The sequence below is a fragment of the Hylaeus anthracinus genome, unplaced genomic scaffold (genome assembly GCF_026225885.1).
Source record: "Hylaeus anthracinus isolate JK02 unplaced genomic scaffold, UHH_iyHylAnth1.0_haploid 11985, whole genome shotgun sequence".
In the NCBI taxonomy this organism is placed as follows: Eukaryota; Metazoa; Arthropoda; class Insecta; order Hymenoptera; family Colletidae; genus Hylaeus; species Hylaeus anthracinus.
This window is the reverse complement of record NW_026534333.1, coordinates 2,934,068-2,960,959: the sequence shown is the minus strand read 5'-3', so window position 1 is coordinate 2,960,959 and position 26,892 is coordinate 2,934,068. Positions and strand designations below refer to the sequence as shown.

Below are 26,892 nucleotides of genomic sequence, written 5' to 3'. Positions count from 1 at the left end.
ACGTGTCCCATTAGAAATGAGAAAGCTTTTGATGTCACTTCATAAAATTTCCCTAAAAATAATTTTTTTCGTCGCTAACAGGCTCGTGTATACACGAATACAAGGGAAGGAGTAACCACCATTTGGAAGTTTATATATATATATATATATCTGTAAATATGAATTATGTATGGATCGTATTTTGTGCCTAGAAAGTGTGCGTTTCTGGAACAGGTTTGATTTTCCATCGACAAGTTGGCGACGACAATGCCAAGAATTGCAAATGTATTATATATCACTAAATATATATTTCTGAAGTGGTTGAGCATTTTTATCTTGTTTCATTCTATATGTACGAATGTGAACGAGTCTTTACAGCAGAAGCAACATGGGTCGAAGCGCATGCGTATTTACAATGATACCGTCTCTTCGCATATGATGGCGACTGACAACTTTAAAACGTGAGTTTATTATCATATAATTTCTTATGTATGCGACGTGCTGTTCGCGTGTAAAATGTAACAGTGATATCACTAAACGTTCAGATCCTTATCGGACGAGTAATTTTTTTTCACGGTCGTTCCTCGTTAGAGTATATCCTTAAAATTACCGCTCATAATTCGTTAGACCAACATTCACTTATCCTAGTAAGTATACCTATAAAGCTTCTCATAACTTCTCGTACTGGTGTACTTGAAAAAAATGTTACAAAATATTTTTGAATGAATATAACGTGGACGAACTTTTTAACGGAAATGGTTCCAATTTATACGTTAATCTTTGCACGAATTCTTTTTTAATTTACCTTTGATTCGTACGAAAAATACTTAAAACGTCGGTGACTTTAGTGGCTTGATAACGATTACGTCTATGTATTCGTAACAATCAATTTATAACGTGGAAGTTAAAATAAATAGTTGCTTTTCGATTTATGATAGTTTCCGAAAACTTTTAAGTAAGCTCGATATATACATTAACAATCGTGTACTTAACGAAAATATAAATTTTAATTTATTTTTCATCGTGAAACAATAGGAGTCGTAGTTATGTTTACATTGCGAAAAAAAAGATAACGATTAAACATTACTTTGTTCGAGTAACGTTCGTTTCACATCGTATTGCTAATTTAAAAGTAAATCGTAATTGGTGATTATGTCGTATTCTCAACGTTACTCTCGATTTATGCAAAATTTATTAACAATCACGAATTGCAATAAATTTTGTCGTTACTCGTGCTCATCGTTGGTTTCTATCTTTGTCAAATAACAAAATGTATCGAATTCACGCGATATAAGAATAATTTGTGCTAGTCGTAAATTTCTTAATACGAATCGATAATGCATCGAGCATCGCAAGTATTAGTTTTATAGTTTGGAGGTTAACGCAGATGTATATCGAAATCCAAACTCTAGTTTTTCGCTTAGCTCCCGAAACGACTAACCCGATTAGCATTTTTTATGAATCGATATGAAAAATATGTTTACGCATGGTACAGTGGTAAATATTGATCGGAAAATTTACTAAATTCACCAAGACTCGTCAAAATTACTGTTTCAAAGACAGAATCCTTTTCCCGATCGGACGTATTGCTCGTTCGACCAATCCAATCACGATAACAATGCGACGTCACGCATATACCTACTGCCATTGGTCGAAGCCAGGGGTATCTGCAAAAATGAAGTAATAAAATTTAATGTACAGTCGCACTTGAAATAAACTTCGATCGTGAAACCGTGGTGCATAGTTGAGTCGAATTCGGGACACGGTTAACGACGAGAACGTAAACTTTCGAAACGTCGCGGTAAACGTCGACGAGCAATCGTGATTTGCTTGTTTAAACAATATTACTGGCTTGGTTTGCATCGATCAGCAGAAAATTGCTTGTCCTTTTTTTCCCCCTCCGAGGATATTTGCGCGGGAGAATGATCGAGGGAAGCAACGATGCGAATATTCCGTGCGAATGATCCGATTTGGATCGAAGGAGCTCGGACACGTCATGCACGTTTATCGATCGGTTAGCCCCGATCTTCGAACGATTTCAAAATTACTTGTGTTCAGGAAAAATCTGTACGTCGAATGCGGTTAACAGTGGCATCGAGAACGTCGTGATTGGTCGAAATCGCAAGCTTGTTCTACGGTGTAGCAGCGATTAACCAATGGCAAGCGGCCTGTTGCGCCGTCGCTACTACAGTTGGAGCCTATAAGGACGTAGATGTAGCGTACGGAGAATGAAGGTTCGAACGCTTAAAAGATATGCGAGAATAATCGTTTAAAAACCAGTGGAATTTCGATTCTGTTTATTCCTCGTTAACCGTGCAATAAATATTCAAGCCCTCGTCCACGAATCTCGTCCGGGAAATCGATTTTTCATCGGTTTAACGGTGGTCTCTTATTCCAGTGAAAAGAGTGCGTGCGCGTTGTGTTCATCGAGTGATTCGTGATGCGCGACGAGGACTGATTTTATAAAAGTATTTGAACAAAGATATCCTGTTATTGTTGAAAGGACTCGTTCCCATGGGCCTCTGGTTTCGCGTAGAATGCGAGAAATAAATTCTCCGCGGTCTGTCGACACGTTTGAAACCGTCAAAAATAATAACGTAACTCTACTCAGCAATAATAGTTCGGCGCGTGTTTCAAATCGCGTTTGTGATTCTCTGAACGCCCAGTTATGGCTATCCGCGTACACCACGGCGTTAGATATCGAAGCCTGTGAACTCCTATCGCGGTCGTCCTGCGTAAAATTATTCGTTATTGCATTGCTCACGTTTGCAATTACTCGTGAATTATGTAACTTGTAACAATTCTATTTGGCGGCAGAAGATATTAGACATTGTTAGGTTCGTAGGATACATTCTTTCACGTGTATGTCCTCTGCGAATTATTCTATAAACAATTGTGTACAAATCTTGTGTACGATTTCGTTTTTGAACATTATCTTATTTGCACACTTTCAGAGGTTTTAACAAGCTTAACGTTTTCGGTTTTTGTCTGGATTATGGAAAATTACCAAAGTTTATTTGTGTATAAAGTGAAGCAAAAGACATAAGTTGTAAACGTAAAACGAGAAACAAGGAAAATGTTAAATAATAGGATGCTTGTTAAGACTTTTCAGAAGGTATATTTTACTTCAAGTGCGAGTATATTAAATCAGTGGTACTTTTAACTTTAATTTTGATCATTCTCTTTACCGTAATAATCCTTTAAGACCAATTTTTCTAATATGTATAAAGTTGAAGTTATTTGTTCGCTTACTATTAATTAAACGTGATTACTATTTAAATATCTATTATTACAATTATATAGTTTTATTTATCTTACAATATTTGGAATGTTTAGAAAAAATAAAGGATCTGTAAAAATATGATTCGTACCTTGAGATATTTTCTTGTAGTTAATAAAGAAATTAACAAATTTGTGAACCAAAAATATTGTACATGCTTGGAAGGACTACATCGCGTTATGTTTCTTCTACAGAATGGAAGAGGAAATAGTAGTAGACGACATAGATGAGAATAGTTGCACAGAGACCCAACAGTTGGATGACTCAACGACACCCGTCATGCCTTTATTATATATTCAACAGAGTAAATTGCGTTCTGCACCCCAAACAACGACAAATCAAGCCTTGGTTTCGCAGAATGCTACTCAACTTGCTGCCATTATCAATCCAGTTAACAATCAGGTAATCTATTAAGATGTTGATTTTCATATTTTCAAGCCGGTAATTTTTCTTTTTCATGTCATATATTCCATATACAGAATGAAAATTTCTATAATGGTTTCTATAATTACCAATATCTATAATTTGATGCTTACATAAGTGGATTAGTACTTTGTACTGTATGGTACAATAAACTGAATGGTTACATATTTAGGTCAGAGTAACCTATAATTATGTAAAGTGATATAGAATAATATCAAGTACTTCAAACATACAATGATTAAGAGTAGACATGTTTCGCTGTGTCATGTGTGAATTGATACATAATGTGTATGTATATAGTATGAAGCCTTATTAGATTCTGTATGTAGGTGGTAACAGTGAGTGGTGCATCTCTGTATAGTAAATATAGATTTGTTCAACATATTTGTTGTAGTAGTGAATTACAACTAGGAAAGTATAGATTAGGGTAAATATTTCATCCATAACTGTTAAGTTTTTCTTTCATTATATGACAGTAGTGATACTACAATTGTATTTTTTAAATAGAACATACCTGTCAAAAAGTAAAAAGTTACATCAAATTAGACAACTCGTCATTAAAATATATGACTGATTTCTATCAAAGTGTCAAAACTAATAAATCAATTCTCGGGGAATGTGTAAGTTGCTTTTTTAATGTTGTGTAAATATTTCCTTTATTCTTATTCTAGATTGTTACTGGACAGAATAAAGTATTTATACAAGGGCCAAGTCAGGTTACCACTGCTCAAAGTAAACAACATATTGTAATTCACCGGCCAATTAATACTGTCAGTACAACAACAACTTCGCAAGGTCAGAAACACATATTGCTTAGAAAGTCTAACGCATCCACTGCTCAGATCGTGCCCTTAAGTACTTCTCAGGGAAACCAAACTAATGCCCAAGCAGGCAAGCATACGTTTGCATATCTTGGAACGCTTATTAAACCAAATAAATCGCGTGAATCGGTTGTTATTCCAGCAGGTAATTAATTTTCTTTGATAATAAAGTATTAAATGGTAAAGACATTTTTTTGCAAGAGTAGCTTTAGTTCAATTGTTGATATTTCTTAATAGGAGCTTTGACATCATCTCAGATAACTAAACCAAAATTAGTAATTGCACCAGTTATATCTCAATTAGCTCAAACATCGACGAGCACTACTATAGGGTCTCAAAGTCAACCTTCCAAGCACATGGCGAATTTATTACTTCCAGTCAGTATTCCTCAACAAAGCGGACCGACTAAACCCAGCATGTTTAATTTAAAAATCAATAATGGTCAAATTAGTACAGAAAGTAAAGGAACCATTACAGGTATGTAGTTGCAGAACTTGATCTGTTACCCATTTAAATTTAAAAGACCAAATGTTCATTTTGTCTTGCTTCTGTATCAGTTTTACGGGAGTCAAAAACAACAAATTCTGCCACTCATCCACCACCGCTACATCCCATTGCAAAAATGAGTTTACTGAGTGCAAATAAAGGAAACAATAATTCTACGGACAGTATAAAGATTACGGAAAATCCCGATTCTGCTGTTATTACGCCTATTCCAAAAAAAGATGACACGGGGATGCCCGAGAAAAGAAAAAAGACCATAAGCAATATATTGCGAGGATCTAATGAGAAGAGATTGAAAAAACAAACTTTGCCAAAATCTCCACAGGAGAGTATGATGGATGTAACCTACGCGCTAAGTAGTCCCGAGTTAGAACAAGATAAAGACAAAAAAGTTCAAAATGACGACGACATTACTTTGATCAAAGTTGTTCCTAGCGAAGACAAATCTATGAAACTTAATACCACGATGGACGATGACATAAAAATAGAAATTATTAAAACACGCACGAGTTGTGGTATCGAGACAGTATCGGATAACAAAAATGACACGAAAATGAGTAATTACGAAGACTTGAAAGATCATTTAAACGCTACTCATCCGAATGATTCCAGTTTTGATGCTACAAAAGTGCTAGATTGGAAAGATGGAGTCGGTACTCTTCCTGGAAGTACATTGAAGGTATGTTGAGTAGCTTCAGAGAGTTAAGTTAAAAGGAATTTAATACTTTTAAATGACGGGTATTTTTTATAGTTTTGTATGAATGAGTTTGGTATTATGGAAGTAGTGGAAGAGGATGAAAACAATAAACAAGGTAAAGATGGTATCGGTGATAAAGAAAACGTGTGTTTAACTCAGAACTCTTCCAAGTCCAGTCCCTTAACTGTTAATAATGTGAATACTGAAAAGAAACGTAAGTATTAATAAATGAAGTCGCAACTGCTTTAGAAAATTTAATTAAAATTTCGTTAAATATTTTCTTTTTGCAGCCGATGATAGGAAGTCTAGGACCGTATCAGCGGATACAATGTATCACTGCGAAGGTTGTGGGTGTTACGGATTAGCTGCGGAATTTGAAAGTCCAATATCGTGTAGCCCTTCGTGTACAGAAGTAATAGAAGCTAAGAAACAACCTTCGATGCGGAAGGACAAAGATTTGAAGTAAGATTCGATACAAATATTTTCGAAAAATTGGAAGGTATATATTCGAACATTTAAAACGTTTTTTTTTTTAAAGAGATTTACGCGTGAAACGAAAACGTAAAAGATTACTCCAAGAGCAACAACAGCCTAAAGAATTGGAGGATAAGTCCGAGGAAAAAGTACAAGACAAAGTAAAATCTGAAACGGACGAGGATACTAAAGATACTATCACGGGAATAGACGACGAAAGTCAAGGAGATTCGAATGAATCGAAGGTACATGTAACCGAACTTCGCTTTCAAATTTATTGAACCGTACTGCTCATAAGTGTGTCTCTGTATGTAGTATCCTTGGCAGACAGGAAAACTCGGATTTTCGTGGTCCAAGTATCTTGAACATTGGAAAGCAAAGGCTGCGCCTGTTAAATTGTTTAAGGACCCTTTTCCATATAGTAAGAATCACTTCAAGGTTGGGATGAAATTGGAAGGAATAGATCCGGAACATCCATCGCGTTACTGTGTTCTCACAGTTGTCGAAGTAGTGGGTAAGTTGACTGATGTTCTTTGCTCTGTATATCTACAATTTTGCACGACATACGTGAATCTATTTATCCGTGACAGGTTATCGAATACGTTTGCATTTCGACGGATATCCAGAAAACTACGATTTTTGGATAAACGCAGACAGTATGGATATATTTCCCGTTGGGTGGTCCGAAAAAAATGGACATCGATTGGATCCGCCAAAGGGTTACGTGGCCAATAATTTTAATTGGAATGCATATCTTAAAATTTGCAAAGCTACTGCAGCGCCGAAAAATATATTTTTAAATAAAAATGTAAGACGTAACTTCCGATCGAGTAATTATTTTTATGTTTCATAAATTTAACAATAGTCTTCCTTCTTTCAGTCGGTCTTTCCAACTGGTTTCCGAGTAGGAATGAAATTGGAAGCGGTAGATAGGAAACATTCTTCGTTAGTTTGTGTAGCTAGCATAGCAGGCCTAATGGATTCCCGTATATTAGTTCATTTTGATTCTTGGGACGAAGTTTACGATTACTGGGCAGATGCAAGTTCACCGTACATTCACCCGGTAGGGTGGTGTCATCACAATGGTCATAGCCTTACGCCACCGAATAGTAAGCGAACGTACTCCTAAACATATCTATTCGAGTTTAGAATTTTCTTCCAGAAAAAGATAAAGTCGCTATTTCGATTTTTATTTCAGATTACAAAGATCCCAAGTCTTTCACATGGGACGCGTATCTGAGAGAAACTCGTTCCATGGTTGCACCAGCTAGAGCTTTCAAACAACGGCCACCATGTGGATTCAAACGTGGAATGAAATTGGAGGCCGTTGATAAACGAGTGCCTCAACTCATAAGGGTAGCAACGGTCGAAGATGTAAAAGATCACATGTTCGTAAATTATGAAGATTTACTCCTACCGAAGAGCTTGGTTGGACTGAAATTACCCAAAGTTTCGCGTTGCAGGTTGAAAATACGATTCGATGGATGGCCAGAGAATCATGCATATTGGGTTGACGATGATTCCCCAGACATACATCCCATGGGCTGGTGTATGAAAACAGGTCACCCCTTGGAATCACCGTTAAGTAAGTCTTACAAATATTTCTTTATTTGTACTTTTTTGAATCCTTAATTTATATTTTGGTATATGCGCATGTTTAGCCCCTGATAATTTGAACGACAGACCAGAGTGTGGAACGTATGGTTGCACGGGAATAGGACACGTAAAGGGTCCTAAATACGCAACGCACAACTCTGCGTCTGGTTGTCCATACTCGCCTCAAAACCTTCAAAAAGTTAGGCAACTGTCCGATAGGCTTAATCTAAAGCACGAAGCATGCGATTTTGACGATGACATGCTGGACAAGCCAAAAACTGAAAAGACTGAAAAAATAAAAATGGAGAAATCTGAAAAGTCTGAGAAACCCTTGTTTATGGAAGAACGATTATTAAAGACTGAAAAAGATTTTAAACAAGAAGATGGCGACCTCTCCGATAAAAATGACAAGTCCGAAAATTCGGAAAAGTGAGTTGTACAAGTATTTCTCATTGCCTCTATTTTAAGTTATTCAAGGTCGAATGTATACCAACAATAATTTACTGTTTACAGATCGAGTAAGTCGAAGCATCATCACAGCGACGGACAGACGGATGACGACGAACTGTTGAGAAAAAGAAAGAAACGGTTCGTAATTTGTATTATTGGAATTTGTACGTTTCTTTATATTTGTATAATGTTTTTGCATATGTATAGGCGACAAATTTCGGAGGACGCCTTGTTTCCCCTTTCAAACTCGTACGGTGATTCATCGCTAAATTCCGTACCATACGCTGCAAACATGCCAGATAAACAATTACGTACAGAGCTATACCAATCTGTGTACAGTCCTGGATATAATCCGTTACCCGACGCACCGCATATATGGGCAAAACATAGCAACGCTCTGAACAGGGTAGTAGCAAGGCAAAACACTAATCCTCGGCGGTGGTCGAACGAAGAAGTAATCAAGTTTATACAGAGTGTTCCCAATTGTAAAGAAATCGGAAATATGTTTAGAAAACATGTGCGTATCGAAATGTTTTTCTACAGATATTCGCGTTAGCTCGAGTTATGTTCAATATGCAAATTTTACGTTGCAGAGTATCGATGGCGAAGCATTTCTGATGTTAACTCAAGAGGATTTAGTATCGCTACTGGGATTACGTCTTGGTCCTGCTATTAAATTGTACAATAGCATAGTACTCCTTCGCAGGAGGGCAACGTGAATGACGTGCGATGAACGCATATACAATTGGGTATTAAAAAGTGCAAAGTGGCAGCTATCGTGACGATAATGTCGAATGTATTTATTTTAAAACTGTAACAAATCATCGAGGTAGACACATATTTTCCATCGCCAATGAAAAATGTTCGTTTAATGCAATACAACGGCGAGGAGTGATGGGGGGGGGGGGGGTATTGGGGTTGAGTTTTTAATAAATTGGATCAAGCGAAAAAAAGATTATCAAACGAAGAGAAACGAAGACTATTGTGTTTGAAGTTGAAATCGACGATTCCATTGACTCATCGGATACATAGCTCGAATGTACGCGCATAAGTACTTACGATCGATCGTTCTAATTTTTTCCTACACAGTGAAGTGCATTCAATCATGTACAAATGTAAATATAACGATCTTAATAATTAAATATTGTAATACAAAAATATAAATCCTGATGTAATTATCCTGACCTGCCATATGCTAACATAAAAACAGTTTTTAGTCAACGACACGCTAGAGTCGTTGATAATAATATAGATAATACAAGTAGATACAGTCTAAGCCTACTGTTCTCAAACTTTTCATATGGCACTCTTCTAAACTAACAATTATATATAAATTGAATTACAATTTGATATTCGAAATAGCAGAAGTTTAAGTTATCGACATTCTTGAAGATTGAAAAGTTTCCTTCGCGTCCCTCTCGCATTGTGAGGCGCCACTCGTCGCATTCACCTCACAATGGCGTAACCAACAATTCTAGAGCTCGAATGCTATGTCGATATTTTCAAAAAAAAATAAACATTGTGCATAGTTAAAAAATATAATAATTAGAAATTAACTGATACTATGTTCGAAAGAAATAACAAAAAAAACCCTCTTAGTACCGAAGCTTTATTCGATTTGAAAAACTGTCGATATCGTTGCGGAATTTTCTTAGTATTAATTTAGTATACGTCAAATTATAAAATGTATATTTTGTCATCGATTAATTATAAAAGAGGCCATTTGAATATGAATATCAAAGATTCAGATGTTTGATAAACTATTCTTGTTATATGAAGGAAAACAGAGACGACCATTTGTTACATATACTGCGTGTACACACAGAACAATTTTGTAATTGGCTTATTTGTTTTGTTGTTCGACAAATAATGTAATAATTGAATACTTTGTAGAGAAGTTAGTTAAAATGTTAATTCTTACTGATGCACGAGAGAAGGGCGGTGCTCCATTTAAGAAGCGTCGTCCCTCCCCGCTCTATCCCGGGATCGTGCCACTCGCGGACCGTTCTCCTTCCACCAGCCAGCAAAGTGGCTGCTATGGCGATGTTTACAACGTAGTCAGGGGGACTGGCCATGTGTTCAGTCGGTGGCTCGTCGCGCGCCGGGCAGCAGTGAGTTCTCGTGTTCGTGTTCCTCTCGTGGTTCGTCGTGTGTTTTCATTCTAGCGCGATAAGCGTTCGACTGTCAAACCAACCACTCACATCCGTACAAGCTGCGTAACATTCCTCGCTTTGTAACTCTCTCTACACACTCGCGGCAGTCGATACACGCGGGGATCCACTCGAGTAATCGACAACACGAAAAGACACGAAATAAACTAAAACTAAATTTTCTGCGACGAACTCGTATCAAAATAATTCTTGCGCTCGTAAAGAACGTTTCGATCAACAGCGACAAGTTTCGCGAACGGACGCGTCCCGAATTTCGACGTCTCGATCGATCTCGTAACCGCGATCGACTAATCGACGCGAAAACGATGACACCGACGGTGTCGTTGGTAACTCGAAACGTTGGAATGTCCGTTCGAAGTTTTGTGCCTGATTGTTGCGATTGAGTGTTTACAAAGTGACAACGGACACGCGAAGAACGATTTATAGTTTACAAGGATCGTGCGTTACAAGGAATCGCGTATGATGCGCAGTCGCGACGTACTCGTCCAACGAGGACGTTCGATTTGAAGGATTATCGGAATCGAACAGTTTGCTTCCGCTCGTTTCGATAATCGATGGTTCATCGAAGGGGTGGCAATAGCGAAGAGGGAAAGTGATTCGGTGCCGTGTGGTATGACTGGATTAGCTTTTCCGCGGCAAAAGGAGGCGAACGATGCAGGGTGGTCGGCGTTGATCGTTGCCACGCGAGAAAAGCTCGAGGGCCTCGACGAGGAAGGAAGGTCAGTGAAATTCGGCGGCGGTGGGCCCCAGGCTCGTTCCTCGGTGGTTGGCGCGGCTGGCGCCAAAATGCCCCGTGGACTGCCGACTAGACGAGGCCTACAAGCACTGGCACTTGTTCTGGCCACTGCCTACGCCACCATTCTTCTCTACCAGGCTGTTGCACCGCGACAGGTGAGATTTTTCAAATTTTCTCTACGTTATAATATGTACTTGCAAACGGACCAAAGATAACCAGAATTAAAGGAGGTTACGTAGAAATATTTTCGCATAAATTTATTATCTACGAAAGGTCGGCTGTTAGGGTGAATTTTTCGTACGCAGTACTTCAAATTCAAGAATAGACGATATTTCGATTTGAATCTTATTTAGCAATAACCGGATGTACGTGACGAGTCGTACAGTTTCGTTACGATTCTTTCATTTCATGGCGCGAATTTGATCACTTTATAGAGTGAATTTGAGAACCGCGTAGTGAGCGCCACCAATTGACCTTGGCGGTAAACCAGAGCTTGTCGTTCCGGTGAAACGCGCGAATTAATTTCTCTGCGAGTGTTACGCGTCGATAGCCAGTTATGTTAATCGAAAGACTAATCGCGAACATCCAGTTTTCTCCAGTCGAGTTTGTTTTCATTCCTCGTGTAAACACATTCTCGGTGCGTGCACGTGCTTGTTTCTTTTTCCGAGAATCGTTTCGTCACCGAATAGCACCGATCGAATTACGGTATGCGCCACGTTTAGTTGCGTGGAGAGCGTCGTTAGTGTTTGACCTTTTCACGAGACACTGCTAAATATTGTGGCCAAGTACACAAGTTGACAACCTACGTACATTCGTAGTATCGAGGGTGAGATGCATATTTTTGTGTATAATGGTTTATTTCAGATTAAGAACGCCAAGTTAAGAGGAACTAGTTGAGTATATAACATGAAGACTGTATAAGGAGATCCAACTCCCTAAGAAAGTTACTAGAAAACTCTTAGCAGAATCTCGAACTTGAAGTTAGGAATATTTCGTCCAATCGCGGCGCAAGTGCGCACAGACTATACAGTTTCGTCAACGGGAATAGTGTGAATAGTTCCATTAAATCGCTGGTTATAATGTTTTGTCGTGTCGTATAGTCTGAATGGACCTTAATACGTGCTACCGACATATACGCGAAGTTAGGTGAAACTAGTTAAGTATATAACCATGTACTGTAACGCCATATATATAAAAATATGTGTTACCGACATCTACGCGAAATTAAGAGAAACTAGTTAAATATATAGATTACAGTGTTATCGACATTATATAAATTATGTATGTTCAAGTATGTTCAGTATGTATCAGTACAAATGAGATATAAAGAAATTTTGCTAATTTTCGTTGATCATGGAAACATTGAGTAGGGGTGATGAATGTATCGCATCTAATTGTTTACAATTATTTCCAGTGGGTAGACGAGATGACCGTGGACGTGAACAGCAGAAGCGTGCTGGTGGAAGTGCCGCCTCCGAGGAAGCTGATCAACGAGGAATCGTCTGTGACACCAGCGATCGCAACGGCGACCATGGCACCGTCTTCGACGAATCTGGACGATGTGTTCATCAGCGTGAAAACCACCAAGCACTATCATCATTCTCGACTGCCGGCGATAATCGGCACGTGGTTCCAATTCGCTAAGGATCAGGTACGCGACGAATCCTTTCGCGCTATGCGTATGTCCGTGGTAATGTCGATATCCTGGCCTGTTTAACGCCGCGAACCGGGCCGTTTTTGCAGTCATGTTGATCGTAACCCCGTCGCGGATGAGCGACGGCCACGCTTGTCCCTTAGCGCAGCGATTCTCAAACAGCGCTCAAAGGGATTTATTTATATTCATAGGGATATCTACGAGAGCTAAGAAGGGAAAGAAAAACTACGAATTGAGACACAAATTGAGAACCGCTTTAAAAACTCTACAGATTATAACTTGATCAAAAATTAGTTTAGAAGAATGTTGCCATGGTTTCGAAGACTACCGTGTACGTACTACCGTGTCTTTAGTTTTGTTCTTTTCGTCTTCGCGATAAAGACCACCGAACGTTAAAGATTGCTCCGCGAAAGCTTCTCGGGAGTCATATTATCCGTCGTATTACTTTACAGCCACTTGTAATTCCCTTAACGATCGCAACAGGAATCCAATCAATTTCGATAGCGGGGAGAAAAATGAACTCGAGGGGCAGCGTATACTTTCGTCGCGTAAAATTACACTGAGACTACCGATGAGCACTTTCAGATAAATAAACGACGTAATTGAGCAATTATCCGCGAGCCGTTCGGAGGCAGAAAAGGCTTTTGTAAATTGAAGGGTTGCGATACGGAGCGAGTCACTGAAACTAATGACAACCGTTCCGACGGCGATCGATCGCCGTCCAGGAGAGCCTCCTTTCTCGCAACGAATTGTTCGGATATTCTCTTCTTGCGCCGCGAACCAATCGACCAGGATGACTGTCCGATCGTTAGACTTGAACGCTTTGGAAACAGAAACTCCTGCATTATTACTTCATGTACTAGACTTTAATAGTCGGTTACAAGAAATTAACCCTCTGCAATCGAGGTCATTAATTAGGTGCGAAGACTCAACGCGTTGACAGACAAATATTCTTGATAATTTCTGTTTGGACGAAATATTATTTAGATTATTGGAGACTTAACCCTTTGAACCAGTAACTCCGGACGATTTCGGCCAAATTCGGCAAACAGTTTACAAGTACTTTAAAAACATTTATAAACAAACAAACAAACCAAAATACAAATAATAAAATTCCACCAGTTTATTTATTCATATGTCGAAAACAACAAACTTCGATAAATATTACACTCTGTAATTAGTTTTGGTGTGATATTTTGACGACGAACTTAACCTTCTCGAAACAAAGATTCGACTTTAGAACAATTTCGCTATGCCCCAACCCATCGATCGAGACCAAAGAAACAATACGAGGGTCCAGGGAAGTGGCCCGTTTCTCTACCTAGACTCCACTCGTACCGCCCGCGGTAAATCTTGCTCCACAAATGGGATCGTGAACCCGTAACATCGCGAAACAACGGCCCCAGCCAAACAAGCAATATTTCCAAACGCGATTCGATGATTTACGGCGTTAGAAACGCGAAACAAAAATTCAACGCCTCCGTCTAGTTTAATTTCGCGAGACGAAGGGCAGGGGCGAACGTGTTTCGCCGAGGCAACACCAAAGGGCGAACGTCGAGAATCTCCCCCTTCTATCCTGAATCACCGCGCAGCTTAATCACCGTCTGTTCCGCAAATTATACGCGATTAAAGCGTCGAAATCGAGCGGAGACCTCGGTTGTTATTGCGCGCCACGCGATTCAAAAGGCGAAGGGAGGGTTTCGTGGAACGAAAATGCCGATTCGTCTCGAGGATCCTTGCGTGGGTGGACGAAGTCGATTTAACGCGGAGGTCGTCGGGGTCGAAGGTTAAGCCGTGAGATTTTCCCAGGCGCAGAAAACGAAAGGAAGGGAAGGACTCCGAAGGGGCTGACTTTGTTGCACTCGCGAAATCGACGGGTGGAACGGCGTAAACATAGCTCTAAGATTGAATCAAACGCTTCCAAATCTCTGTCAATATAAATATATATATATATTATATTCACAACATAACACAAAGCAGCTAACTGCGAAAATTGAAGTAAACGTGTGCAGTCCCCTTGCGATAATTTTTCAAATAACCACGTCTCGAGGCTGATCTAACTCCTTAATTACGTAAAGAACAATCAGGAGGGCTCGTGCACAATTTGGCAATTCGTGGAACAGCTCGTGGCAAGATCTGCTTAGCTCAAAGGGGGCCGCAACGTCGTCGCGGGCAAATATTGCGTCGTCCCGACGAGATAAGTGTCCCGAAACGCTTTTTTAGTTGCCAGTTAATTCAGAGGTTGGCCCGTCGACTTTTCTGGCCTATTCGTTCCAAGAAGTAGAGGAGAGGATGCTACGATGCGTGCAATTAGTCGCGACGTTGATAATATCGCGAAAGTATACTCGAAACCCATTACTCGACGGTCTTCAGCCTTCCTAGAGTACTCGCCATCGTCGCGATGTGTCCCCAAGCCTCTCTGCCTAGTTCTGTTTCGTCTCGTGACACTATTCTCCGGTCGTAACGAACTGAAGCGCAAGTATCAAATATTCAACGAGACAGAATTACGCAACGGTGCAGCACGCGGCACGTGACGCCAGCAAACCGTAACCTTTCGCAGCCGAATCAGTTCGGTTTCGTCTAATTTAACGTAACGCGCGAGAGCGACTTCATTCGCCTCGCCACCCACAGAAGTGGAAAACGGCAGCCGCCATCGAAACGTCTTAACGATTCTCAGCGAGAGGGTCCCCGAGGATCGGATCAACGACGACGCCTCTTTTAGACGGCGTCATACGTGCGTGGATTAATGCAATTACGTCTATGTAACGCGACGCCGGTGCCACTGACGTCATCGTGCCCCGTACATCCTCCTCTCCTCGTCGTTTGCGCGCAACGTCTCTTATTTGCCGGATATTCGTGTTCGTTCTGGGAACGCTGACGGTGACTTATTCGTTTCACCTCTTCTTCTTTTTTTACTTGGGGTTTTCACTTTGATTCCTTTTTCCTCGGGCGACCTTTGAATTGGCCTTCGCACCGGACATCCGCTTCGTCACGACGCTCGTTGACGTTAAGTCGCCGCTGGTTGCTGGTACTCGATACTAGCTTTGCGGTACTCACAATGCAGTACTTGGTATTTAATACATTCGATTGTTGGTACTCAGGTACTCGATCGGTACTAGGTACTCGGTATTCAATTCCTGGTATTCGTAACGCTGTTCTTAGTACTCGGTTGGTGTTATCAGGTACTCGATACTCGGTATTTTATTCCTGGTATTCGGAACGGTGTTCTTAGTACTCGGTTGGTGTTATCAGGTACTCGATACTCGGTATTTTATTTCTGGTATTCGGAACGCTGTACTTTACGCTTGATGCTCTAGTAATCACCGGTGGGTCTAACGTGACGTACGGTCGTTGCTCTACACGAGGGACGGATAATACATTTTTCCAGTGTTTCGAGTAGCGAGCAACGAAAGCGCGTGAAAATCCTCGAGACAATGCTTCCGACGTCTGGTGCCCCACCGTTTCCCCTCTTTCCGCCGTTCTTGCGACCGTTCACTTCCTGAAGGGAACTTGGGAACTAAAAATAGGCGACTGCTTTAACACGTGCACCGCACCGATCGTAACGATGCTAGCGTATACTCGTCATCGTCCTCGTCCGGATGAGAGCGCTAACCGGGGCGTTAAAGAGACCTCGTTGACGCGAAGGTGTTCCCCACCGATGGAGTTTTATGCTTTCTCGGTGTCGCGTTCGAAAAAGACTACCGAGACGTTGCCACTTGGAATTGACTTTACCAAACTTGAGAGAGGAAACGATTAATCAGGCTCCAAAACGTGGTCACACTCCGAACCAATTTATAGATAGAATAAATCATCGAATTGAAAATCACCGGTTAGCAAGCGCCTCGCGCGGGATCAATTGAGACGGATGGGCAGAAAATTGACGTCGCGGTAAATGGAAAAGTATAACTTGATTTTCTCAGCGCCGAACGAACGCGAAACTCGCGTCGGTCAAAACAGGCGCGCACCGCGAAGATTAATCGGCTCGGATGGACGTAGATGGAGCGATCCGCTTCGAGCGTCGGGAAAGAAACGAAATTTATGATCGGTACGCGGCGTGTGTCGTTGCTGGAATCGTTTGTGGTAAACAATAGCGACTGGACGTGATCGACGCTACAATTCTGTTAGATTCTCGCGACTCTACCAGAAAGCTCTACCCAGAAAGGGGCTATGAAAATGAAGCGTAACAAAAGTTTGATAACAACTTGTGTCGTATAGTTTCTCTACTAACAATTTCAGTACAAGTTTCGACTCCACCTTTTATGCGATGCTTAGAGACTTGAAACGCAACCTTTTAAATACGATGAAAAAGACATTAGGTCTACGACGAGTGTTACTTCAATTCTTTGACCAATTCCAATTCATTGTTTAATCCATCTTTTCCTTCTGTTTTCAGACGTGGTTCTTCACCGATCGCGACGACCCGTACTTCCAGAATCAAACGAGTGAGTACCCTCCCGAAGATTACCCTAAAAACGCGAGAGATACCGTCGAGTCCTCGATCATTTTGCTAACGAGCTGCGAAAGGGTCGACAGACTCGATCCCACGAAACGTGTCGCTACAGAGGAGCGTTCTCCGAGTCTCGTGCAACTGGATCACGCGTAATTTTTCTAATAGTGAGAACGTTTTGCCCGTTCGAGGCACACGATCGTCGTACCAGGCACACTGCCGAGGAGATCGCTTTGTTAATTAAGGAAGTAATTAAGACCTGGCCCGTATATACTTGGCCACCTTGGCTTAGCTTTATTTAAAGTGCGTTATTGTTAGTTTTACGATGTATACTCTACCAAACCCAGATCTAACCGAGTTCTGGTCCTCGACTGGTTACTCGAGTTCTCAAAGAAGTCTCGTAGCCAAGTAACGAGTTTCACTATATTAACTCTCTCTCTATGAGTTATCGCAGACTCCAGACTCCGCTTTCGCCCCAAATCTAAAGCTTTTCGTCAAACCTAGCTTGCCACTCATAGAAAGGTTCTATGACTAACCCCTTCACTGGCAGGTATCAAATCGGCCCGTGGTATTCTTCGCGTATACTCCGTAATATGCTAGGCACTAAAAAGGTTAAGGTACAGTCGACGTATCGTATCGAACGCGAGCGTGCTTCTCTACGCGGCTCCAATTACGCTCGCGGAGCGATTAATCGCGTCTCGGGGATAGGATAACGACGCGTCCGCTGGAGGTTACGAAGTCACAGTTGAGGCACGGCCATTAAAACGTTCCCGGAGTAATTCGCCGGGTAGAGTTGCGCGAGACGAGCATGTTTCAGGTGACCATTAACCGGGGATCACGTATGGCGAGCCACCGACCGCTCGGGCGACTAAAACTTCTCCAATGATCGACGAGCGGACTCTCCGTTCCGGACAGAGGAGAGCTGCCGGGGCTCCTACACGCGCGCGCTCGTTTCGCTGGCAATTATCGCATAAACGAGGGCAACCATTAAGCCGCGACGTCGTAATTATCCGTGTCTCGTGTTACAACAGAAATAAACGCTCCCCTCTCGTGTTTCTTTTTTAATTGAGCCATTTTCGGCCCTTGAAACGTTTACCAGGGAACTGACCGAGAGATATTTGGGCGAGAACCGTGTATAAACGAGGATTAGGTACGGGGATTAGGTTAAATTGTAGGGATAGATTGTAGGGATCGTCTGCTTTCAATTGGTAAACGTGGAGTGGTGACGATTCGATGACTCGGTTGAAGAAACGGGTAAAAAATGAGAAATCCCAAAATGTCTTGATAATGGAACCACCCCAAAGACACGCTCTACAAGATGCAACAGGTTTCATTCCGATTGGTCAAGCCATCTAATCGAATAACATACATTTAAAAAGAATATATACATGTCGAATTGAGTAACCTCGTCCTTTTCGAAGTCGGTTAAAAATTGATCTCGAATATCAGTCGTAACTTTGGGTTAGGTCTACTTTAAGTCCGGTACATATTAGCTACGTATCATAGAGACGTTAGACTGGTGTACATCGTAGCCACTTGCTCGACCATGATTTCTTCAGGAATTCATCCGTAATAGCTGGTTAGATTTCGTATACATCAGTCATAGCCACTCGCTCGGCCATTTCTCTCCCGAGACGACCAAAACATCGGTCCCCATTGTGTCTTCGCGCGGTCTCACGCAGCTCGACGATCGAGTAGACGATTCGTATTCCCGGCGAGGCCGGAACGAGTCGCTATGCCGGGTGTGTTCTTAAATTCGTGGCTCTGTCCATTTCGCGGTTTGGCCAGGCATGCGAGCCGGTGGCACGCTGCCGGAATAACCGCCGATGGTGGATTCTGCTCGGCAATAATATCGTCGAGCGTGCTCCTGGCATCGCGCGCATACTAACACCACCCCGGGGCACGGATGCAAATTACGGAGGTGGTTGCGAGCCCACTGGTCGTGCAAGAAACACCGCGGATACCGTAGACGCGAGGAAATAGCGAAATTCTCCTTTGTTTGCGTACGTTTCGCCAGTTTATTCGCCGAGAGAGGGAGAAAATGCAAATTCTGTTCGGATGTGTGTATCGGATACGCGTATTAATTTTCATCGTAGTATCTATGTTACTTGTTAGCGTTAACTTCTTTTCGCCCGACGACGGAAAGAGATTGAAAATATCAATTTATTAGAGGGACCGAAAAGTAACGATCATTTTCTTTACGTCAAAGTCAAATAAATTCTTAACAAGCTTCTAGTTTTAGTAAATTATGTAATCACTCTCGTTGTCAACAGCTTCTTGTCATCTAGTGTGCAAATGTTTAACGCCAGATCGATCAAAATCAAGGAGCTGATGAATGATAAATAAGAATTGATATTCGCAGAAACGACGTTACTTTCCAGTCCACCTAATATTAGGATGGTCGTAATATTGAACTCTCGATTATTCAAGACGAATCTGTCAATTGTTCGCGTTTATTATACATGGTCCTCGAGTAAAGCAAGCGTGATTACTCGATGGGTCCGTGGAGCAATCGTTCCTCGAGTATCGATTTTTTTTATTTTTCGCTATCATAGTTGGTCGATTCGTTCTCACTTGCCCGTAGAACCCCGCTCCTCCTCCCGAGTCGCCACATTTGCGAGGTGGAACCGTTTTTCGATTATCCTTCGCAAGAGCTCCTCCGATGACTATTCGTACGGATATTATTCCACGCTTCCCTCGTAACACGTCTGACGCATCAGTTAGCCGCGAAGCAGGAGCGTGGGTGGACGCATGCCAAGGGGGAGGATAATACCGGCCACGGAAGGACGAAGGAGGAGGGATGAGCACGCGAGCCCTCGGGCACCGTCCGACATTTGACCTCACCACGCGCTCTGCACCGGTTTTCACCTCCACCTCGACCGTTTCTACCTGCTCGGAATAATCCACCCTTCGCTTGTCCACCCAGCCACGCTGTTGCAGGAATAGGATCCTTCCTCCTTCTACTTCGTCATTTTTCTTTCCTTATGTAGGTTAAATCTCGAGGACCTTCTCGGTTGTTGTAGGCTCGCTTTGGCGACCGAGTAGCCGCGACGGAAGTTTTTCAAACTAAAGTTTGAATTCAGGAACGGTTTGAACTCTTCTTCGTTCTTTTTCGATACTGGTTCGGTACTGATTTCGGTACTGTTGTCCAAGTAGACGCAGGTTTGGTCGTATGTTCAGAGGTTTAGGGTAGTTCGAAAAGAATGTTTAGAACCATTTCTTCCAAATCCAATGAGAAAGTAACAAAGTCCCTGGAGCGCGAAGGATTAACGAGTCAGAATGCACGAAACTTCCAAACTTTGCACTGAACGGATTCGCGTATCTCACGCTCATCTCTAACGACTCTGGTACCGTAGAAAGAGGGCTCCAGCGCGGAAAATAATCCGTGAAAGCTGATGGTTCACGCTCCGTTCCGAAAGTATCGCGGTGGCCCACCGTGTAATTACGTTCGATCGGTTAATTGTCGGGTATTGTTGGAGGGCGTAATTGAAACGTGGTAACAGCGCATCGTGGGAGTGCTTTGGCACAGGTACACACGATATCGCGATGATCGCCGGTTCTCTCACGAAACATCGACGGGGGCTCCTGAAGGAGCGAGGGCCATCGAGACGAATTAATTAAAGCCTCTCTGTAGCGACGACCCGGTAGGATGATTATTAACCTCTTAATTAATTGCACGCCCACCCTCCTGCCGATGGACCTCTAACCCTCTCCGATGTTCGCTTTCAGACGGCCACATGATCAACACAAAGTGCTCGTCCTCGCACAACAGGCGGGCCCTGTGCTGCAAAATGTCCGTGGAGTTCGACAGGTTCCTCGACAGCGGCAGGAAGTGAGTACAATTTGCCATTCTATGAATTACCTAGCTCGCCTCTGGCCAATTAATCCTCAACGAGTGACGTTGCACTCGAACAGAGCGATCTGGGATATCCTAGATTGGTGCAATTTGATTTATTATGTTGCTTCGGTCACTTTCATCGATTCGCTATTTATAACAGATGAATATTCCGGTGTTACAGTGTTACAGTTAATATTTGTTTTTTTTTTTTTAACAAAACTGTAATTTATCTTTTTAGTCGAACGTTAAATTCTCAGAGCGTCGTAATCTCGCATGGGAGAAGAGGTTCGCTGGAAGCGATCGGGATCTAGCCCGCGACCGCGTGAAATGAAACGCTCTCGGGGCGCGGGTCGGTCGTTAATTAAGAATTACTCGGTTAATTAGCCGCGACACTTTGAATCTCGCGCCGACGACGCAACAGGTTGAACCGTGGCGATTTTCTGTCGTCGATCTCGCACTGGGAAGTTCCCTGTGTAATTTATCATTCGCCAGATTTACCTTCTAAATACGGTGGAGAGAATTTTTCGAGCGTAATTGGTCGTTAAAGTTGCGCAGAAAAGTAGTATGAGTGGATCGAGTTAAAATTGCGCGCACGTATGAAATAACACTTCGTTAGGGATGATATGCTATTTTACTATTTCGTCAATTTTCTTTCGTTTATGGAGGGTATTCTACTTTCGATATTCGACCGATTCATGACTATGCATTCGTGAATAAATCGAAATAATTTTTCGATGTTTATATATTCTTCGTAACATTGCGGCGCAACTTTGGAAAAAGATTGAGCAGACCAGTTGTAAACTGAACAGAATCTCGAATGGGCAGAATTAAACTTGGAAAGTTTATGTCGACGGTGAAAATAGGTTGGGAAAGCGTTAGGAATGAGAGTACCCCATAAGATTCACTGGTCTGGCCAATATCGTGTGCCTCCTATATCGCAGGGTGGAAAAGCGACGATTTATGGGGATGCTCGGCTCGCCTAGGTGCTAAACATCGAGCAGTCCCATTGAATGGCCGCCTGGGGAATAATTTATCGAGGTCGTTTCACCGTAGAATATCGATTCAACGTGAGAGGCGCCCGACGAATTCCTTCGAGACGTTGTTCCGGCTTGATTGGTGGATCTTGGCCCCTTTTTCAGCCGCGCGATTCATCGCGTTTAATCGCGCGGATCAATCAACTCTTGTCTCCTCGATGGCGAAGCTGCCGCTCGAGCCGGAGTGATAAGTGGCCGCTTATTATTAAATCCTGAACCGAGGAGTTGCCTCGGCTGGGATTCATTTTTAACGAATCGATTAGCGTCCAGTTTCTGAAAGGATCCCGCTCGTTCCACGGTTCGTTGCGTTGATACTCCGTCCTTGCGATGCTCGTTCGCGTTATTTATTCGTTGGACACCGAATCAAACGTAGCACTAAACGAAATGGAGACATTGAACGGCGTGCTAGTCTTTGAAATTTATGTTACCGATTTCCAAAGTATCCCTGTATCTTCAAGGGTATATTTTAAATGGAGTTAGTTTCTAAAACCAAATAATCGACGCGTTAGTAGCGATACTTGAATTATCTAGCAATTATTGAAACAACCCGCGTGAAAATTTAGTGGATCTCGTTAGAAAACGGCGGTGTTACGCAACGAACCTATGCATATCCCATATGGGTAAGCAGGAACGGATAAACCTGACGGACAACAGGTCGCTCGTTTAGGCAATCTCTGAACGGTGCACGTGGTACGAACTCGAGCTTTAATCTTCTTCTCGCGGGACAAGTTTATCTGATACGTCGAACTTATCCAGTTTCCTTTTTATCCTTTTCGAACACGGTGGCCGCGATACCGGTCTTCCACCTGACGGTGCATCGATAATGCCCGCGGTATCGAGTCGGGGATAGATCGATCTTCCGGTGAGAGGGAACGTCCGTTAGGATCGAATGCTAGCCGAATTCGCATTCCCATTAGAGCTGGGACTTTGAATTGTTTTGCATTCGATGGGATACATTTCGAGCAGCTGAATATATGTAGATTCAAATCAATATTTCAATATTTAGATTTCGAATATTCGGACTAAGAGTTTTCGATCAAGAGCATCGGATCGAAAGCTTCGGATCCCAAACTAAAAATTCAAATCTCGAAGCTCACGATCCACTTGGTCTCGCTTCCTCTACGATACGAATCATCCGAAAGTGACGCGCATTGAAAACGATACCGCGGGGCACAAAAGGGCCCCGGAGTGACGGACCCCATTATCAGCCGTTGGTTATTAAACGGTCCTTCTCCAGCATCGGCTGGAAAGAGCGTTCGAGCCGACGGGAAGATTCATATCTCCGCTAATTGTTTGCTTTTCAAGCGGTCCACGGTGAACCTTTTGATGTCCTCCTCCGTTTAATGCTCGAGGCGCACGCGAGAAAGAGGGACGGACAGTCGCTCTACAGGCTGAATTTATTTTTTCCACCGTTTTTCAGTCATTTACGCACGCACGTGTGTCCCAGCCTGGAAGACCGGGGCTGTATTCTCGAAACGGAGTGTGGAACTCGCGTTTGATGGACTCGTGTACATGGTTAGTTCACTTGGATTCTTTGCGTCTACATTTTTTTTTCTTCTTCTTTTTTTTTTTTTTTGGATGATATACAAGGCACTCGTGGATTCCAGAACGGGGAAAAAAGGTCGACTGGAGCCGGGTATAAATAGATTCTGATCTCTTATTTAGGTAGGCGAGTGGAATGTACTCGAGATGACTATGGTATACCGTGATTAATCCCCTTTTGCGTTATTACGATCCCCGGGATATTCAACGAAATTCATTTCGATAAATGTCTGCAGTTTGGTAGCGATAATGAAAGTACGAAGGTCGAAGGGTCCCGGAATCTAACTGATGTAGTCAAGTGTGCGCTGTCTCTAGAGACCACCGAATATCAACGAAAATTAAAAAAAGATAACAGATCCAACTCTCGCGCCAGAATATTAACTAAAATTCAACTAGGCATCGCGACAACTTTACTAACTTCCAAGTACGTGCACGAATAACGCGTAGCGCAACCAGTGCCCACTTGGTCGAAGCCCTTGAAACCCAGAAGCCAGCCCTCCATCGGCAAACTGCCCCTTCAGAGGGTTTGTTTGCAAACGGGACGCCACTCGGCACGGCTCGATTGTCGAAAATTTCATGTTTAGATAGGCTGCCACCGATCGCGTCGTCAAAATATTATCTCCGCCAAAGCGGCGCCTAGAAAAACACGTCTAATGGGCCCGTCGTCATTCTCGTCGTCATCGCGGACCAATTACCGAGTTTCAACCGGCGGCGGCGTTTTCTTTCCGCCATTCTAGCCCGACTTTTTCCTTGTTTGCTTTCCCGCCTCTTGAAAGCTCCGTTGAAAGCTGCCGCTGGGCGAACGGGCCTCCTCGACCCGAACGCGACGCAAACGATTAACGAAACTCCCTGAAAATCGTGCATCGCGTCTGAGAAGTTCCGACAAAGTGGAACTCACAAACGTGAGTTTAATTCGTTTAACTCGGTATTATTAAAAAGTGGAGTCTTCCGACTGGTAAAAGTTGTGGCGCCACTCGGAACGGTTCCGTGCACCAGAGCGTACGTAACGTTTCAATTTTTCTTCTCGACGTTAATCGAGCCTTTCCACGTAGTTATACGTATATATCCAAGTTAGCTGACTCGAGTTTTCTTTCACGCGTCGCGGACACGATTTGCATTTAAATAATAAAAATGAGAGTAGCTTCTTCGTTCCTATCTCGGGCTAGAATGAAAATTGCGAGCGTTGCCTCGAGACGTCGCGGACGCGTCTCTGGCTTCCAAACTCTGCATAAATTCCTCGATTTGCATTCAAATAACAAAAATAAGAAGTAACCGCTCTGCGCCAACTATCCTCGGAGTACCTTCTTCTTCGTTTCCATGGAGTAAATTATCCTCGTCGTGGTAAGCGCTAACGATCGACGCGATGGCTCGTTTCTGACGCTTCTTCACCTTGATTCGTAGCGATTTTATTGCGCCGACGAGTACCGGATGCGGTAACGGGCTTTCCGTAGTCAGATTAACAGCCGCAATTACAGCTCGTTCGGCGAGCCACCTCTTCCCATCTGGACGAGCGTGTAGTTGGTCTTTGATCTCCGTTGCTTATCGCGGTTACATCGGCCGAGTTCTTGGTTTACGCGTATCGCTGCTCGACCGGGTAAACAGTTTAAGTACCCGATGAGGGATTGTTATGGGAAAGAGCGTCCAGTGGCTTCGCCATCGGGCGACTGACTCTCTCTCAGAAACCGGAAGCTCGATAGCACTCGACTTTCCTCCACGAAGGCATTTTTGGGTACTCTTCTGGGTTTGGAGGACACCGAGTTAGGTCTAGATTACGCTAGAGATCCTTTTCGAATTCGAAATGCGTTTCCCTAACTGCGAGGTCTCGGTGGAAAGCTTTTCCTAGCCCCCGAGGGACACTCGGTCAGTGGAACGCATAATCGGTCCCTTTCCTCCTCGGTAACGCGAAACACGCGTGCTTCGGATGGCCTTCTCCTATTCGGAGTGGCGGTTGCACGTGCACGAGGGGAATCCTTTTGTGCGCTTTCAGAAAAGTTTCATAATGCGGCGCGAGGCCGGGACGAGCGTCCAGAGCACTGAAAAAGGAAGGACGCGAAGAAGGACGCTCACGACCGGTGGCCAGTGGGCTGGAATTTATTCGTATAGCGTGCCAAAAACGATCGACCGAGTAGGTGCGCTTCGACGAATATTGGGACCACGATTTCTTCGGTTCCTCCGTATTTCAGCATCGTTTTCGGTTACTTCTCGAGAAGATGAAAACGCAAAATTCGTGATACCGTAGGTTGTTCCTAGCCTTCGACGTGAATTTTTTTTATATTTATTTCTAATACATTTGGACACACTTAGAATATATATTTAACATCAATTGTCCCAACATACAATAATTGCGTTCACGTTACACCATTTTATAGATCGTCAACCAAGGGCGTTGCAAGTAAAAAAATAGTCGAAGAACAATTCTCTGAACTCATGGTTAGGCGGTCGAATAATTTTTGGCTTGCCACGAATAATTTTTGGCTTGCCACGAATAATTTTTGGCGTGTCACGAATAATTTCTGGCCCAACCGTGCGCCGCGAGGACGAAAAGCCGTGGATTAACGAAGGGTCCCTCGAAGGAGGGGGGGGGGGGGCAGCTGGCCTCAAAGGAGGAGACGATTCAATCTCCTTTCTTTGCCTTCTCGAATGTCGCATATGCGGGCTCCTTCGGTTCTCCTTTCGGTCCTGTTCGCCCTCTTTCGGATCCTCTTCCTCTTGTTCGCCAACCCTTCTCATCCCCCTACGGCCCGTCTTCGTTTTCTTTCTTCTTTGCTTCTCGTCTCCAACCCCCATTCAGCCTCGGCCAAGTTGTTTCAGCGAACAAGAGTACCACGTGCATGATTCATCGTGCCGCGGAAACTTTTATGCGATTTTCGACAGGTTGGCGGGCAAGTGGTTTCTCGAGCACGGGACACGTCGACGTATTTGTCTTTCGTGACGCCCTCGAATCGATTTATAGGAGGTTTACTTCACTCACCGATCGGACGTTGTTCGCAATTTGCAAGTTTGAATTGTGTTTATGTTTCATTAACGTTTCGGGAGGCATCCGGCAGTACGGATAAATAATTTGTTTTGTACAGCAGGGTGGAAGAATTCACAGTCAGGATTGTATTTCTAATTTTTACCGCTTGCCTTGCGATCTAATTTCCAACTGTACGTGCCAAAAGCGTGTCATACACAGCTTGGCTGAGCGTTCGAAATTGTACAAATCGCAAACGTCTTACGATTAGGGATCATTAATAGTAATAAGTG

The 26,892-nt window shown here is 42.8% G+C and overlaps 2 protein-coding genes across 9 annotated transcripts in view; both read left to right on the top strand.

Annotated features, from left to right (window-relative positions):
* The first annotated feature begins 382 nt into the window (after positions 1-382).
* On the top strand, positions 383-9,397 carry LOC128887241 (lethal(3)malignant brain tumor-like protein 3). Of its 8 annotated transcripts, none has more exons than XM_054142923.1 (17): positions 383-440; positions 3,454-3,661; positions 4,354-4,648; positions 4,741-4,980; positions 5,061-5,686; positions 5,759-5,918; positions 5,995-6,166; positions 6,243-6,423; positions 6,506-6,692; positions 6,769-6,986; positions 7,059-7,287; positions 7,377-7,566; positions 7,642-7,763; positions 7,840-8,203; positions 8,288-8,362; positions 8,432-8,741; positions 8,818-9,397. In XM_054142923.1, the coding sequence occupies exons 1-17, from the start codon at positions 415-417 to the stop codon at positions 8,941-8,943; spliced, it is 3,729 nt and encodes a 1,242-aa protein (XP_053998898.1). In that variant the 5' UTR covers positions 383-414; the 3' UTR covers positions 8,944-9,397. The 8 variants fall into 8 exon arrangements, with proteins under 8 accessions (XP_053998898.1, XP_053998899.1, XP_053998897.1 ...); XM_054142924.1 differs by having other exon boundaries at positions 384-440; positions 4,882-4,980; positions 6,494-6,692; XM_054142922.1 differs by having other exon boundaries at positions 384-440; positions 6,494-6,692.
* Positions 9,398-10,310: 913 nt separating this feature from the next.
* LOC128887243 (fringe glycosyltransferase) overlaps positions 10,311-26,892 on the top strand; it is a 74,815-nt gene continuing 58,233 nt past the window's right edge. The window contains exons 1-4 of the mRNA XM_054142931.1: positions 10,311-11,286; positions 12,546-12,782; positions 17,179-17,227; positions 20,962-21,064. Of these exons, the coding sequence (XP_053998906.1) occupies positions 11,008-11,286; positions 12,546-12,782; positions 17,179-17,227; positions 20,962-21,064 (668 nt within the window). The 5' untranslated portion in view covers positions 10,311-11,007. The remainder of the gene's footprint in view (positions 11,287-12,545; positions 12,783-17,178; positions 17,228-20,961; positions 21,065-26,892) is intronic.

Excerpts from the sequence above, each read along its gene's own strand:
- LOC128887241 (XM_054142922.1), top strand. The coding sequence starts at position 415 with ATGATGGCGACTGACAACTTTAAAAC. Across the intron at positions 4,649-4,740 it reads ATCGGTTGTTATTCCAGCAG|GAGCTTTGACATCATCTCAG; the intron begins GTAATTAATTTT and ends ATTTCTTAATAG. Across the intron at positions 6,167-6,242 it reads CGGAAGGACAAAGATTTGAA|AGATTTACGCGTGAAACGAA; the intron begins GTAAGATTCGAT and ends TTTTTTTTAAAG.